Here is a 17528-nt window from a genome sequence, read left to right as displayed (position 1 = left end):
TTCTGCTGAACCACTCGTACAACTTGTGCATTGGTTTGGTTGTTCTATTTGGTTTGGTTGTGTATCTAAAAAGGTTTTCGGTTTTGGCTTTTTCACACGGAACATTCTGGATGGACTGAAAAGCTTTTTTTTTTTTTTATATATATATCTTGGAAGCTACGTTTTCACAGTTATTTTCCAAGCTTAAAACAAACCACAAAAATGAAAATAAAAGAAGCCCAGAGCACAACCGAAGAGACGAGATATGAAAAGAGGCAACACGTCGCCGAAAAACCCACCACCACCTCCCCCGCCCAGCACCCCCCCTTCCTCCTTCCCACCGCGTAATAAGTAAAAAGCAATGAGACAAAATCCATACATCAGGACACACAATGGAAAGCAAAAAAACAAAAAATATATATATTCTCAAAGTCAGTTTGTTGAGGTTATTCCTTATTTTATCCATCCAGGAAAAGAAAGTGAGAACAAAGCCGAGGTTTTCGGCAGAGGGAGGGAGGGAGCGATTCTGTCTGTCGATACAAGAACAGCAATCACAGTTAAAGACGAACAGACAGACAGGGGCTCACTCACCCCTTTCCTCCCCCATCCTCCCCCTCTTTGTTTGTATTTGGTTTGCTTACAGGTCAGTCACTCATACATAACTAGTACCAGTAGAAGTAGCTTTTGGTTTTGGGTTACTTTTTGGTTTTTTGGTCTGCTGCTTGGAGCGCACCTCCTCCTGCTCCTGCTCCTCCTCTTCTTCTTCTTCTTCTTCCTGCTCTCCCCCTGCAGCTTTTCGAACCTTTGGCTCCTCTGCTCCTGACCGCTTCTCCTCCTCCTCCTCCTCTTCTTCTTCTCCTTCTTTCTTTTGGCCCTTTGATCTGATCTTTGGAGACAAAGGAGAGGGGCAGATGGGAGGGAGGGAGGGAGGGATGGAGGGCAGGGGTTTGGGGGCAGTAAGGGGAACGCCGGTGTTTCACCTCTTTCTTTTGTTCTTTTTTTTTTTTTTTGGTTTTGGTCTTTCTTATGCTTGTAGTGTATGTGTGTTCTTTCCCTTTGACACTGCTGAGGTTTTGTCTGGACATTGGTCTCCCGGGTGAATCCAGAGACAACACTGCCAGGGGCGATGCTTTGGTATCCAAGAGTGACTGTCTGGTGGTGGATGAGCAGTCTGGAAGATGACATGATGATGGTATGGGCGTGTATATGGTGATAAGAAATGCAAATGATGTAAAAAAAAAAATCTACTTGTGGTGGAAGTAAATCCTATTTGGAGGCTGTGCGGATACCTTTGAGTGTGTGGACTTTGGTTTGAGCACTGACTCGGATAACAAAAAGTATATCATCACAGAAATTAAACCAACAGTGACAGAGTCTGACCAGCATGACGTGGGTCACGGATGCTTTTTATTTAACCCCTTTTTCACCCGGGAGGATTTAATGAATTTGGAAAAAAAAGCTGACAAATTTCCCAGGAAAGCTTGTTAAAAGTTATCCTCGCACTACAGTACGCGTGGATTAGTATCCGACCCGACACGTCTGGTGATGCTAACGTGAAGCCCCGCCCACCCGTCCTGATCGCTGTAAAGCTGTAAAGAGAGAGGTAGGTAGACACCCTGCATGTGGAATCACCGTGAGAGAAGAAGTACCATGAAGAGCGATGAGTGTAAAGCAATAGAAAAATAGATGTTTTGTTAATCTGCGACTGAAAATGGGAAAAGAAATCTCGAGTGAGATGGAGGATGTTTTGACACAGAATGAAGTACTAAACTGATCCAGGACAGATCAAAATGCAAAAGTCTTTTTGAACTAAAGCTTTTCTCGCCGTTTGTTGTTTTTTTTCTTCCATTTTTTCTTTTTTGGTTTTCAGTTTTTGGTATTTGGAGAATTTGGTTTACATCTTTGTGAGTGTGTGTTTCCCTTGGAGCACATTTTCTTAAAGATCCGGTTGCCACCACGTAACCTTCCGGGCTTGTTAAACAAGTCTCGTCTTTGCCTCCCATCCTTCGCTCTCAGTTTCAGTTTCATCCCTGCCCTCGTCGAGATGTTTTTGTTTTTTTTTTCCCCGCAGCCTTTAAAAAGCGTGGTGTTTCGTTCCCCCGACGCCAAGCAGAAAAAACACTCCTCGGTGCCACCTCTCCAGCTGTAGATCATTATTTGGTTTCAGATTTCACCCCTTCGTTCTGCAGTTCTCTCTATCCTCTCCATCCTCTGACTCTCTGTGCTTCCTCCTCTCATCCGTCTGTGTATATTTTTGGCTTCAGAAGACTTCAACGGGGAGACTCGCAGAGAGAGACGACACCAGGGATGGATCCGACAGAGAGATGGCTTTGGTTGAAAGGCGAGGTTGTAGATTTGATTTTTAAAGCTCCTTAAATACTTCCTCCTCCTCCTCCTCGTCCTGCTCTACTTGGACACTTAGGCTGTCTGTTAGCAATCACTCGGCCATGGCCCCTCCCAAAGGGGGTGGCGAAGCTTCGCTGAAGGAACAGAATGAGGCTGGACTTGAGCAGGGGGATGCGGACTCCTCTGGGCATGAAGTTGGGCTCATGAGGTTGCTGGTGCCGGCGGGCAAAGATTGGCAGAAGGAGGGCCTCGGGCCGCAGCCGCCGCCACCGCTGCTGCTGACCAGTCCCATGGCGGGCTGCGTGGAGATTGTCGCCATGGAGCAGGTCACCATGGGGAGGAGGCCGGGACGGTTGAGGAAGAGTGAGGGGCGAAGGGAGGAGGGCACAGCGGGACCACCAGGTCCGCCCAGAAGCATGTGACCCGGAGCCCCCTCCAGGCCGGAGATGGGCAGCTGACCGCTGCTGGCTGCCAGCGCTGGTGGAGGAGGAAGAGTCGCCACGGCAACGGAGAAAGGACGGAGGGGGAGGAGGCGAAGGGAGAGACGGAAACATTTCAAAGAGGGAAGAGTGAAGGATGGAAAAGGGAAGGAAACAAAGAGAGCAGTCAGTAATCAGATCGTAAACTCAAAGAAAACATTTGACCTTTGACGGAGGAAACGAGGACGATGAAGTTTAAAAATGAGAAATATGTAAACCGAGATGTAGTCATCTAAACTGTTAGAAAGGTCAGTTCACACAATTTACTGCGAGACACGATCATTTTGTGGTGCTGAGAGTGCAAACAGACATGAAGCGGAGGCAGGAAGATGATTAAAATCCTGCAGACTAAACTAAAAACTACCTGAACCAAACAGGGAAACTACAAGTTTGCCAAAAACGCAACAAAACTGCACTGGAAAAAATGCCTCTCCAAAAACAAGTAAGAAAAACAACAAAAAAAAGACGTTTTTGCTTGAAATAAAAAAAAAATAATCTGCCAATGGAACTAGTGAAAATCGGCTTGTCAAGATTTCTTGAAAGAAGATGTGATATTTAGGACTTTTGAGTTAAAAGTGATCTTGAAATTAGCTTAAAAACCTCTTCAAATGAAAAAAAAAAAGCTTGTTTCATATGAAATCCAACAATTTGTTTTCACAATTTGTTTGTTTTAACAAGATATTCAAGATGTATTGTATTAAAACAAGTCCCTATATCTGGCTGAAATAGTACTTGTTAGGCAGTTTGTCTTATATTAAGTGTAATGAGATATTTGGACTAGAAATGAGACAAATATACTTGATAAGACTTTGATTTTTTCCAGTGTTCAAGCTTTCATTTGTTTTCATTGATCTAATTTGCACACTGACCCTTTACTGATGCCTACATTTAGAAGTGATGGGTATTCATTCTTAAAGTTATATGCACATGCATGATATGAGGTGTTTGTGAGTGTGAAATAGAACAATTTCCATCTCCTCCTGTTAACTTTGTGGCTCTGACTGCACAGGAGATGCATTTAAAGTCATTAGTGGCACACTCTTTAAGCCTAAAAACATAAAAAACATCAAGTGTTTTCCGAGGCTTTGCCACCACTCCGCGAACATCCCAACAGTCCAAAGATTTTCCAGTAAATAGTAACTGCAGCGAGCAGATTAACTCTCACTCTGCTGATAAACACTTTTATCCATTACAGCTCCATGAGTGTCAACATTCGTAGCATGTTGCGTCCCCAGAGGGAAGCAAAAAAACCTGCAGTCCTCCCTTGTCAACACCTTATTTCAACCGCCTCATTCTTCCCTCCGTCAGCCTAAAACTCCATCAGAGCCGGCAGTGCCAGAGCGGCAGTTTCCATAACAGGCTGTATCCTTCTCATCATCACATGGCCTGGAGGACGCCGGCTCTGAATGACGCTCAACAGAGCTGCAGAAGAAGAGGTGAATTGGCGCTATGGGCAGATGGAGCACGTGACGGACTCAAAGCGCAGCTTATTTGGGATGCTTAATTGATTTGGCAGCAGATCATCTCACTCAAAAAGGGGAATTTTGAGTGAAAGCTAGTTTATTTAGCCACCAGGTTTTGATATTGTGAGGAAGGAGATTGTGTCTGTTCAGCTGTTGACTGTGAGCTCACTTGGCCTCCTAAGCTTGGCCATAAGGGCCCCTTGTCACTCTGTGATAATAGCGGGCTATTGTATTGGAATGAAATTGAATCTTTCACCATACTGAGCGATTCAAAAAGATTGTGCTGAGGAGGAGGAGTTTGGCAGGCTTGCTGTGGGCTACGGTCCTCAGAGGCTTTGCGAGAAATTCATTTTGGACAGAGTGGATGGAGGATGAAATGGGAAGAGGTCTTTAGAAACGGAGACTGGTGAGGACTCAGGGGGACAGTCTGCATGCACATGCACACACACCTTGCATGGTAGCCAGGGGATTACCGCCAATGAGGGCTTGGTTCATCCCTGTGCTTCCTCCCATCATTGTGTTCCTGAAATGTGGATGGATCCCAAATGCACACACACACAAAGACATTCACACATGTAGAGAAACATTTTGCAGGTTAAATAATGTAAATCCAGAGATTCAGACCCAAAGACTTTTAGCATAAACTGCACTGGAAAAAAATGCCCCTCCAACAATAAGTAAGACAAATAAAAGACGTTTCTGCTTGAAATAAGCAAAAAAAATCTGCCAATGGAACTAGTGAAAATCGGCTTGTCAAGATTTCTTGAAATAAAATGTGATATTTAGGACTTTTGAGTTAAAAGTGATCTTGAAATTAGCTTAAAAACCTCTTCAAATGAAAAAAAAAAGCTTGTTTCATGTGAAATATGACTCAAAACAATTTGTTTTCAAGACTTTTTCACTTAACAAGATATTCCAGATGTATTGTATTAAAACGGGTCCCTATATCTGGCTGAAATGGTACTTGTTAGGCAGTTGTGTCTTATATCAAGTGTAATGAGATACTCAATGAGACAAATATACTTGGTAAGATTTAGATTTTTTCCAGTGTGCAGTCAAACTTTCAGCAGCCGAGCACCAGGGACTCGTAGAAAAATGCTCATAAAGATCGTACATGTCAAGTTAAGGGTGTTTTAATCAGAGCTCAGACGGCTTGACTCATCCACAAACAACCAAAACGCTCAAAAACTGAAAGAAATTAACCGAGAAACGAGGGGAATCTGTTGTGCACGGATACGCAGGAGTTTCACTGCTTCAGATTCAGTTTGACGCAGCTGCGATCGCTGCTGGAGGAAAGTGTGAGAAGGGAAAGAATCTTTAACCAATGTAAATTCATCCAGAAACAAAAAAAGATTTGATTTTTCTGAACATATTAACAGCAGCGCCGCGTTGAAAACAGCAGTTTCTAAGAGTCTGTGGTGCAAGAATCACTCAATTTTAGTCAAATTACTTTAGAAAATACAGCGGTAAGTTACGGCAGCTGAAGTCCAACTTTGAGCATCTTTTACAGCATCTTGATCTGTTCTTTGGGATTTAACTCGACAACCTGTTGGAGATTTAAGATGCCAAACTGTGAAGTAAGAACTCGTTCATTTGATTTGTCGTCGAGATGTTGAATAACGACGAGTGATTTCTCACTCCAGCTGCAGCGAGGACTATAGCCTCCTGTACATGGGGCGCCTGCTGTACCCACTACGCCACGGACTACCCCAACTGGATTGAATTTTAAAGCATAAATTAGTATTTGAGCCAAAATGACAAAAAATTGGACAAGAAAACATACTTTAAGCTTCTTGGAATAGAGAAGCGATTAGCTCTCTGTAAACCATCGCTGACACTCACCCAGTGTTCAGGCCAGCGGCGCCGAGGCTGGGAGGAGCCGGGCTGGCTGTGCTATGAGGAGGCGGAGTCACAGAAGAAGAGATGGCGGCCGAGCTTACCGGAGTCATGGGGCAGGAAGCCGATGGCGACAAACCGGCGCCTGAAACGGAGGAGAAGAAGAAGGATGACGCTGATGCCGTGTGGCAGGTTGGCTGCCATTGTACTGAAGAGTTACAGCGTTATTACTAAACAGACACTTTGGGGACGCCGCTCTTCATCAGCAGCCTGAGCTTTCCCCGCCTCTCTCCTCGGCTTCAGTCTGCGAAGAAGTTTGAGGCTTTAAAGCGTTAGCCTCGGCTCAATGGGCCAATAAATTTCCAGCTGTGTTTGTTACCCGTCAGGTCGTTTGTCACATCTGACACACCTGGGAAGGCTCACACTGCGGCTGAGGTCAATAAATCATGTGGACGAGTCATGAATCACGGAGGTAAACAACTCAAGACGGGAGCAGAGCTGCCGCGTTGTTGTCAACAAAACGTTGTCGTTGTTGTCTATTTCGAGCTTTCTCTCGAAGAAATAATTTTTTAAGTGATGATTTTTCAATTCAGAAGAAGACTCCGACAACACAGACACACCAGCTTCTTCCAAATAAAGTCAGGACCGGTTTAATCTGGCGGCGGCTGACCTTTGGGTTCAAAAACACAACTCAGAAGCAAAGTAATTACAGCTCACCTGTTGTGCTGAGGCTGGTGGTGACCTGGGACAGACCCTGACTCGATATCTGGAAATATAAAAGAGAGGAGAGAGAAATTGCATCTCGCTGTCAGCAGAAGCTTCTGAAATCCCACAATTAGGAGCGGTGAAGTTTCAGTGCATTCGCGGTGGGTGGTACCATGTGCGGGCTGTAGCAGGGGGCTTTGTGCGGCACGGCAGGCGACGTCTGGCTGGGCAGGGGGGGGGTGGTGCTGCTGGACGGGTTGATGCGCTTCTCCTTCTGTCTGCGGTTGCAGAACCAAACACGAATGACCTCCTTCTCCATGTTGAGCTGCTCCGCCATCAGCAGGATCTCCTCCGACGTTGGCTTCTGGTTCTGAGGAGGAAAAACTGACTCAAACCTCAAAGTGAGGAGAACTGAACCTGTGGGCTTCCGTTTCTCTTTGTCTTTTTAAAACTGAAATAATTAACTCCTAATACGGAAATTAAATGTGAAAGAAAACATGACCCTGGTGACTCAAAACTCAAAGGAAGGAGAACTGAACCTTCTCTTTGTCTTTTTAAAACTGAATAAATAACAAATGATACGGAAATTTACGGAAGCCCAGAGCGGACGTGGTACGTATAAACTTTTTTTTGATGGTTTTCTCGAGATAACAAGATAATTATGTCGTTATCTCGAGAAAACAATTTACTGATGGTTTTCGAGGCCACTTTTTCTCCCCAGCCGCCCGTTTATATGTGTTTATATGTATTTATATGTATTTCTGGCAAAGGTGTACCCATTTTTACCCCCCTTTCATTGATAACTGAATAAAGTAACCTATGAATCCAACATGGAATGTGGAGCGTTTGTGTAACCCGCTGGTGTGACAAGCAAAACAATGATTGTTTTCTCGTGGTAACGACATAATTTTCCTCTTATTTCCCGTGATAACGACATAATTTGCCTCCGTTTTCCCGTGATAATGACATAATTTGCGCCGGTTTTCCCGTGATAACGACATAATTTTCCTCCGTTTTCTCGTGATAACGACATAATTTGCCTCCGTTTTCTCATGTTAACGACATAATTTTCCTCCGTTTTCTCATGATAACAACATAATTTTCCTCCGTTTTCTCGTGTTAACGACATAATTTTTCTCCGTTTTCTCGTGATAACGACATAATTTGCCTCCGTTTTCTCATGATAACGACATAATTTGCCTTTTCTCATGATAACAACATAATTTTCCTCCGTTTTCTCGTGGTAACGACATAATTTTCCTCCGTTTTCTCGTGGTAACGGCATAATTTTCCTCCGTTTTCTCGTGATAACGACATAATTTTCCTCCGTTTTCTCGTGGTAACGACATAATTTTCCTCCGTTTTCTCGTGGTAACGGCATAATTTTCCTCCGTTTTCTTGTGGTAACGGCATAATTTGCGTCGGTTTTCTCGTGATAACGACATAATTTTCCTCCGTTTTCTCGTGGTAACGACATAATTTGCGTCGGTTTTCCCGTGATAACGACATAATTTTCCTCCGTTTTCTCGTGATAACGACATAATTTTCCTCCGTTTTCTCGTGGTAACGACATAATTTGCGTCGGTTTTCCCGTGATAACAACATCATTTTCCTCCGTTTTCTAGTGTTAACGACATAATTTTCCTCCGTTTTCTCGTGTTAACGACATAATTTTTCTCCGTTTTCTCGTGGTAACGACATAATTTTTCTCCGTTTTCTCGTAGTAACAACATAATTTTCCTCCGTTTTCCCGTGTTAACGACATAATTTTCCTCCGTTTTCTCGTGTTAACGACATAATTTTTCTCCGTTTTCTCGTGGTAACGGCATAATTTGCCTCCGTTTTCTCATGATAACAACATAATTTTCCTCCGTTTTTTTCGTGGTAACGACATAATTTTCCTCCGTTTTCTCGTGATAACGACATAATTTTCCTCCGTTTTTTTCGTGGTAACGACATAATTTTCCTCCGTTTTTTTCGTGGTAACGACATAATTTTCCTCCGTTTTCTCGTGGTAACGACATAATTTTCCTCCGTTTTTTTCGTGGTAACGACATAATTTTCCTCCGTTTTCTCGTGATAACGACATAATTTTCCTCCGTTTTTTTCGTGGTAACGACATAATTGTCCTCCATTTTCTCGTGGTAACGACATTATTTTCCGCCGTTTTCCCGTGATAACGACATCATTTTCCTCCGTTTTCTCGTGATAACGACATAATTTTCCTCCGTTTTTTTCGTGGTAACGACATAATTGTCCTCCGTTTTTTTCGTGGTAACGACATAATTGTCCTCCATTTTCTCGTGGTAACGACATTATTTTCCGCCGTTTTCCCGTGATAACGACATCATTTTCCTCCGTTTTCCCGTGATAACGACATAATTTTCCTCCGTTTTCTCGTGGTAACGACATAATTTTTCTCCGTTTTCTCGTGGTAACGACATAATTTGCCTCCGTTTTCTCATGATAACATAATTTTCCTCCGTTTTCTCGTGATAACGACATAATTTGCCTCCGTTTTCTCGTGATAACGACATAATTTGCCTCCGTTTTCCCTTGACAATGACATAATTTTCCTCCGTTTTCTCGTGATAACGATATAATTTTCCTCCGTTTTCCCATGATAACGACATAATTTGCCTCCGTTTTCCCGTGATAACGACATAATTTTCCTCCGTTTTCTCGTGGTAACGACATAATTTGCATCGGTTTTCCCGTGATAACGACATAATTTTTCTCCGTTTTCTCGTGTTAACGACATAATTTTTATCCGTTTTCTCGTGGTAACGACATAATTTGCCTCCGTTTTCTCATGATAACACCATAATTTTCCTCCGTTTTCTCGTGGTAACGACATAATTTTCCTCCGTTTTCTCGTGGTAACGACAATTTGCGTCGGTTTTCTCGTGATAACGACACAATTGATTTGAGATCTCGAGAAAACCATGATGGTCTTCTCCAGATAACGAGTTAATTTACCTATGGTTTTCGAGGCTACTTTTTCTTCCCAGTCCGCCCCAGTTTATATGTATTTCTGGCAAAGGTTTTTACCCATTTTTACCCCCCTTTCATTGAAAACTGAATAAAGTAGCCTATGAATCCAACATGGAATGTGGAGCGTTTGTGAAAATGCACAAAGCAAATCCCGCTGGTGTGACGAGAATTTGAAGAATCAGGTTTAACACACACCAATCATGCCGATATCGTTATCTCGAGAAAACGATAAAGGCATCTCTCGTGCATCATTCGGTAACCATGGAGAGGGCCTGGTCCCCTCAGCCGGTCACTGATGAAGTCGACTACATCAGCAGGATCACTGAGGTGTAAACGCCTGTTGAGCTGCAGTCGAGCTGGCCGTCTCCGGCTACTTTGATGATCGTTTTCTCGAGATAACGACATAATTATCTCGTTATCTCGAGAAAACCATCAGAAAAAAGTTTATACGTACCACGTCCGCTCTGGGCTTCCATAGAAATTAAATGTGAAGGTAAATAAATAAAACAGAAATGTCTCATTTTTATCTTTTAACATGATTGTTGTTGCATTTATTGGCATCTTTATTACTTTATTGTGCTATTTATTTTTAATGTAGTCAGTCTCGTCCCTCCATATAGGAAGGACAAAACAGTTCTATGAATAAAATCCTTTGTCTCATCGTCACTTTTATCATTTCCATGAATCAAAAGCTGAAACCTGCATCATTTTATTTGGAAGCACCCTAATACGTTTAAGTTTTTACATAAATTTTCAACTTATGATATGAATTTGTGGCCATTTTGTGTTTGTGTCGGTCTGCCCGACGCACAGATCGCAGACGGGTCGAACTCATACCGTGCAGAAGTTTCGCTCCAGGGCCACTCGCACATTGGTCTCGATGCTGGTGCGTTTCTTCCGGCGGCGTCCGGGGAGACCCTCGATGCCCAACATGGGGGAGGAGATGGAGGAGGGGCTGGGTAGCATGCTGTCCACAGCCATCGTCTCTGCAAGAGAAGAAGAAATACAGAGGATGAGAGAAAGGTACACAAAGACAAGCCGGATAATGTGCAGAGAGGGACACAAAAGAGTGATTCAGGTGATATGAAAGAATAAAAAAAGAGTCTGCAACAACCTCCAATTTAGTCTCAGAAAGGAAACGAAACCACGACATGTTATAGAAGACCTGGAGGCCCTAAATTAAGGTTTTTTACTGCAAAAATAGAGAATTATTCAAGTATCTTTTAAGGATTCCTAAAAGTTTTCAGTTCAAACATGCAAAGTATTGTCAAGTAAAAAATGTTGAAATGTAATATAATTTTAAGCTGCTGGCCTATAAGAGTCGAAAGTTTTTACAGATGAGATTCAGGAACAGAAACTAAAATGTTACATAAATCGAGCTACGAGTGAACAACCTGAACAAAAGCAAAAGTTCTCAAAATATAAAAAAGAAGAACAATTCTTTGTACTTTCTTCAGCTAAAATGAATTTGTAAATAATTTAAACAATCTAATAAAAACAGATTGAATCAGGAAAGGAGTTCAGTTGATTTCTTCCTTTATTTTCGTGCAGTTTCCAGACATTTTATGACAAAATGCAGTAATAGTTTGAAATAAGACACGAGACGGATGTTTTCTGTCCGATGCTGCCCAGTTCATCAACCCGTCGCTCGTCCTCTTTATTTCAAGCATACCATAAGCGCTCAGCGCCACATCAGCGTGCGCTTAAATCAAGCCGAATCTGCCGGGTGATGACAGCGTTGTTGGTTTAAGCGGCGTGTTCTGGGTTAGCGTTTTGCCTCAGTTACTATGACAACAGCTCAGAGGTGCATTAGCGGCGGGTCAAGCTCGACCCCATCATCCCCACGCTTTTTACTTTCACACATGACTCTGATGCGCACCAGCGGTGTATAAGCGCCGCTGTGACAGTTAAATGTGAAAAGGCCCTCATACACTGGAAAAAATCAAAGTCTTACCAAGTATATTTGTCTCATTTCTAGTCAAAATATCTCATTACACTTAATATAAGACACAACTATCTAACAAGTACTATTTCAGCCAGATATAGGGACTTGTTTGAAGACAATACATCTGGAATATCTTGTTAAATGAAAAAGTCTTGAAAACAAATTGTTTTGAGTCACATATCATATGAAACAAGCTTTTTTTGACATTTGAAGAGGTTTTTAAGCTAATTTCAAGATCACTTTTATCTCAAATGTCCTAAATATCACATCTTATTTCAAGAAATCTTGACAAGCCGATTTTCACTAGTTCCATTGGCAGATTTTTTTGCTTATTTCAAGCAAAAAGTCTTGTATTTGTTGTTTTTTGACTTATTTTTGGAGGGGCATTTTTTCCAGTGTATCTGCATCGTTTCAGCCAGACCTGAGTAAAACCACTTTTTAAAACCTCTCTGATGTGCCCGCCCTCTTCTGTCAGATGTAGAGCTGGGGTTCAGGCACTAATCTATGACAGATGAAGTCCAGAAGCAGACGTTTTTAGGGCACCTCCCTCCCCCACTGGACACCAGTAGCCCGTGAACATCCACTCACCTGCGTCGCCGAGCCACTTCTCCAGCAGCGGTTTGAGCTTGCACATGTTCTTAAAGCTCAAGTTTAGAGCTTCGAAGCGGGAGATGGTGGTTTGGCTGAAGTCGTTGCCGTACAGTTTCCCCATTGCCACGCCGACGTCGCCCTGATAAAGACAGATAGTCCACGTCACCACAAAGATTCTCTCACACTTAAATATACGGACACTACACTGGAAAAAATCTAAATCTTACCAAGTATATTTGTCTCATTGAGTATCTAATTACACTTAATATAAGACACAACTGCCTAACAAGTACTATTTCAGCCAGATATAGGGACTTGTTTTAATACAATACATCTGGAATATCTTGTTAAGTGAAAAAGTCTTGAAAACATCTTGTTTTGAGTCATATTTCACATGAAACAAGCTTTTTTTCACATTTGAAGAGGTTTTTAAGCTAATTTCAAGATCACTTTTAACTCAAAAGTCCTAAATATCACATCTTATTTCAAGAAATCTTGACAAGCCGATATTCACTAGTTCCATTGGCAGATTTTTTTGCTTATTTCAAGCAAAAACGTCTTGTATTTGTTGGTTTTTTTAGTTATTTTTGGAGGGGCATTTTTTCTAAAATCAAATCAAATAAAATTTATTTATATAGCACATTTCATGTACAAACAATTCAAAGTGCTTCCAGTGTGCGCTCCACCTCCTCTTACCTGCGTGAATCCCAGCTTTATGCGTCGCTGTTTGAACGTGCGAGCAAACTGCTCCAGCTCCTCCAGGTCGCTGGGCTCCTCGCCCATGTGTCCCCCCTGACTCCCTGGAGTCAGGCCGGAGGTTAATGAGGAGGCCATGGCGCTGCTGGATGCAGAGGAAGCTCCCCCAGACGTAACAGTGCTGCTTCCGCCTCCGCTGCTGCTCCCCGCATCACTGCTCTTCTCCCTCTGTAACACCAGGAAGTGCACATGTGTGCTTCACTCACTATTTCTTTTATTTTCAGCATCCGAAGCCCAACAAATCAAAATTAATCCTCAACCCCTGTATAAACAACAAAAAAGCTCATTTGTCTTTTTCATGGGAGGCCACATGAAGCGTCAAAGCCGTCCGTGACCCTGCAAGCTTTCAGGAAAGCAACTAATTGACCAGATATCATGCGTGATATCCGCTGCTGCACGTCCTGTTGGACACCTGTTGCTGCGACCACAAACCTGTCCCAAGAAACTGGATGTGTGAAGATGCATCCATGCCTAATGTTAGTGAAAATAAAGCGTGAGGACTTGAGATGAGCTGTTGGTGAATATACACTGGAAAAAAATCAAAGTCTTACCAAGTATATTTGTCTCATTTCTAGTCAAAATATCTCATTACACTTAATATAAGACACAATTGCCTAACAAGTACTATTTCAGCCAGATATAGGGACTTGTTTGAAGACAATACATCTGGAATATCTTGTTAAATGAAAAAGTCTTGAAAACAAATTGTTTTGAGTCGGATTTCATATGAAACAAGCTTTTTTTTTTCATTTGAAGAGGTTTTTAAGCTAATTTCAAGATCACTTTTATCTCAAAAGTCCTAAATATCACATTTTATTTCAAGAAATCTTGACAAGCCGATTTTCACTAGTTCCATTGGCAGATTTTTTGCTTATTTCAAGCAAAAACGTCTTGTATTTGTTGTTTTTCTTACTTATTTTTGGAGGGGCATTTTTTCCAGTGTATAAGAAGATCCAAGCCGTCGTTGGATCAGAAAATGCGTTTATTAGGAAAAGAGAAATTATTAAAAACAAACGGGCTGCTGCGGCAGTTGGGAAAATGTTTCTTTGAGCTTTGAACCTGCAGCAGATGAAGGCTGATAGTGTCAGCCTGAGATGCTCTTTTAAAAGGCCCGCCTCTTCTTTTGTTTCCCACAAAGACTCTCACAGAAAGATTTACTACCTGTGCTTGGAGTCCCATGCGAGGTGGGGTTGTCAGTAGTCCCGCTGCGCTTTGCTGAGGTAGCTGGATCAGATTTGGTGTCGAAAGCAAACCTGAGAAAGAAGGCCAACCGAATTAAAAACCATAACCAGCAAAAGTGACCACGATCTGAAGATAAAATGCAGATAAAATGCTGGGGAGGTCGATTTAAATTTTTTTAAATCTTCAGGTGATCCGAGCGGCTGCTTTCTCACCCTGCTGCGGCTGCTGTGGCTGCGCTGGCTGAGACAGGAGGAACTGGGCCGGAGACTGGAGGGGATGACCCGGCATCAGAACCAGCTGCTGGAGCTGCAACAACTGCTGGATGTCCTGCAGCGCAGACATGTTTTTCAGAAACAGCAGAAACCGACCACACGGAGCGTTGCATTTAAGAGAATGAGCAAAGTTTTCATACCTGTGCTGTGAGCTGAATGGGCTGTGACAGGGCCAGCTGTGGAGGCGGGGCTTGGACGGTTTGCTCCTGTTTGTTTTGCTGCTGCTGATGGGGCTGTGATGCGTTCTGCTGCTGCTGCTGCTGGTTGGCTTGTTGCTGCGCAGCGGCGTGGGCGGCGTGCGCGGCATGGGCGGCGTTGGACTGCTGAACGGCTGCCGCCAGGAGCTGAGCCTGAGCCTGTTGGAGGAGCAGTTGCTGCTGGGCCGGGAGGAGAGCGGCAAGCTGGGGGAGAGGAAGAGGGGGAAGGAGGTGAAGAAGTGAGGGACAGAGAGGACATCAGAGAAGAAGGGGAATCATCACATGAAGGAAGAGTACACTGGAAAAAATCTAAGTATTACCAAGTATATTTGTCTCATTTCTAGTCAAAATATCTCATTACACTTAATATAAGACACAACTGCCTAACAAGTGCTATTTCAGCCAGATATAGAGACTTGTTTTAATACAATACATCTGGAATATCTTGTTAAATGAAAAAGTCTTGAAAACAAATTGTTTTGAGTCACATATCATATGAAACAAGCTTTTTTTGACATTTGAAGAGGTTTTTAAGCTAATTTCAAGATCACTTTTATCTCAAAAGTCCCAAATATCACATCTTATTTCAAGAAATGTTGACAAGCCGATTTTCACTAGTTCCATTGGCAGATTTTTTTGCTTATTTCAAGCAAAAACGTGTTGTATTTGTTGGTTTTTACTTATTTTTGCAGGGGCATTTTTTCCAGTGTAGAATAGAAGAGAAGAGAGAAGAGTCAGCTGAGCATTCCCAGAGCAGAGCTGTTTGTTAATCTGTTAGCAGACAGCATGCCAGAGCAGGACAAGCAAGAAAAGCAAGACCCTTATTTCTGACAACTCACAGCTCAGGAATGTCACTTTACAACTATAACTACTCAAAAGGATTTTACTGGGATTGTGCAGGAGAATTCTTGTTCTTCAAGACGGGTTCATGTATATTCTGCACTGGAAAAAATCTAAGTCTTACCAGGTATATTTGTCTCATTTCTAGTCAAAATATCTCATTACACTTAATATAAGACACAACTGCCTAACAAGTGCTATTTCAGCCAGATATAGGGACTTGTTTGAAGACAATACATCTGGAATATCTTGTTAAATGAAAAAGTCTTGAAAACAAATGGTTTTGAGTCAGATTTCACATGAAACAAGCTTTTTTGACATTTGAAGAGGTTTTTAAGCTAATTTCAAGATCACTTTTATCTCAAAAGTCCTAAATATCACATCTTATTTCAAGAAATCTTGACAAGCCGATTTTCACTAGTTCCATTGGCAGATTTTTTTTGCTTATTTCAAGCAAAAACTTCCTGTATTTGCTGTTCTTTTTACTTATTTTTGGAGGGGCATTTTTTCCAGTGTGTACATTTTCCTGACTGCTGCTGCATGACGGATAACGTTCAGCTCAAGTTTTCAGGTAATTCATTGCTTTCTCAACTTTAAAAGCCAAGTTCACGATGAGCAAGGAGTGTACAAGAGACATGGTGAGGGGACATGACGGATAAAATACAACAACCACGAAGGAGAGCATGTTAAAGAAAGCACCATGAGCTCTAAACATGCTCCAAAGTTCCATGTTTTTGTAAAAACAGTAGAGTTTAAGTGTATATTAATCCAGCTGAATTCCCCATAAAGCCGCTCTCATTCACATATTTGTCTGTTTCTTTTGTAAGAAACTGGGACTGAAAATCAGCCCATAAAGACTAAGTGTCAGCTCATTTAAAGCGTTTTCAGACTGTCGCTCTGCTCTAATAAAATCCTGATTTCATAACCACAGCCTCATCTGAGAAAATCACCGTTAAAGTAGCTTAAAGACGGCGTCTGTGCAGTGAATTCAGCTGAACTTACATGTACAGTGACCTCCCACACAGGGAGTTAGAAGCAGCTTTACGCCTGTATGGAAAACCAAAACTGCCATAATCCGCATAAAATACAAAAATACATAAACGGCTGAATAAAAAAAGTTTATATGGTGATAAATACTACTGAAATGAAAGATTAAGGTTACAAATAAGATGTTGAAGAAATCAGTTTATCTGCTTTAATTTTAAACTTGTATTTTATCTACTTTGCCACTTAGATTTAAAATTTATTTGTTATTTTAATTGGAGTATATTTAATTTTTTTCTTTGTTTATTTCTTACTTCTGTATTTATTAAGTCTACTATATTATATATATATATATATATATATGTATATATATATATGTATATATATATATATATATTTATCTTGACTGTTTATTTAACTTATCTTGACTGTTGCTTGTTTTTAAATTCATTTAAATGATTTTATTTGTTTCTCTTTATATTCTTTTATGTATTTTTCATGCTTCCCTGCTGCAATGCTTTTATTTTATGTAAAGCACTTTGAATTGTTTGTACATGAAATGTGCTATACAAATAAATTTGATTTGATTTGATTTGATACATTTAATCATAAAAGCCTGTTCCTCGCTAATAAAGAAAATTTGAAGCAATCTCTGCAACAAAGAAATGTAAATATGACTCGTTTCCACTGACCGGTTTAAACTGAGTTAACTAAGCTGTGTAGTGTCATCAGAGGGTGTTCGTTAGGCTACGTTGCCTCCTGTATTAGTTCAGTAAAAGAAGTAGTTGTCCTAACCAGAAAAAAAAACAAAAAACAACAACAGCTGCAGAGGACATCTGCAAAAGGGAAAAGAAGAGAGCTTCTTCTTTAGGAATTACTTTAATCTCTGGGAATATGTGGGAAGATGGCCATCAGTCACATGAGTTTACCGTTTGTCGGCTCAGATCAGAAACAGCTGG

General features: G+C 41.6%; 1 protein-coding gene across 2 annotated transcripts in view; it reads right to left on the bottom strand.

Annotated features, from left to right (window-relative positions):
- Positions 1-336: 336 nt before the first annotated feature.
- The window catches only part of pou2f2a (POU class 2 homeobox 2a), an 86757-nt gene continuing 69565 nt past the window's right edge, over positions 337-17528 (bottom strand). For both annotated transcript variants that reach the window (XM_075449977.1, XM_075449976.1), the window contains exons 6-16: positions 14689-14949; positions 14489-14603; positions 14256-14347; positions 13035-13262; positions 12336-12477; positions 10640-10788; positions 6981-7178; positions 6821-6869; positions 6110-6248; positions 4717-4790; positions 337-2802 (exon numbers count right to left, since the gene is read on the bottom strand). In XM_075449977.1, coding sequence (XP_075306092.1) covers positions 2417-2802; positions 4717-4790; positions 6110-6248; positions 6821-6869; positions 6981-7178; positions 10640-10788; positions 12336-12477; positions 13035-13262; positions 14256-14347; positions 14489-14603; positions 14689-14949 — 1833 coding nt within the window. In that variant the 3' untranslated portion in view covers positions 337-2416. The remainder of the gene's footprint in view (positions 2803-4716; positions 4791-6109; positions 6249-6820; positions 6870-6980; positions 7179-10639; positions 10789-12335; positions 12478-13034; positions 13263-14255; positions 14348-14488; positions 14604-14688; positions 14950-17528) is intronic.

Source organism: Odontesthes bonariensis, chromosome 18, assembly GCF_027942865.1.
Source record: "Odontesthes bonariensis isolate fOdoBon6 chromosome 18, fOdoBon6.hap1, whole genome shotgun sequence".
Classification (NCBI taxonomy): Eukaryota; Metazoa; Chordata; class Actinopteri; order Atheriniformes; family Atherinopsidae; genus Odontesthes; species Odontesthes bonariensis.
The sequence above is the reverse complement of the archived record's forward strand: the minus strand, read 5'-3'. Positions and strand labels throughout refer to the sequence as shown.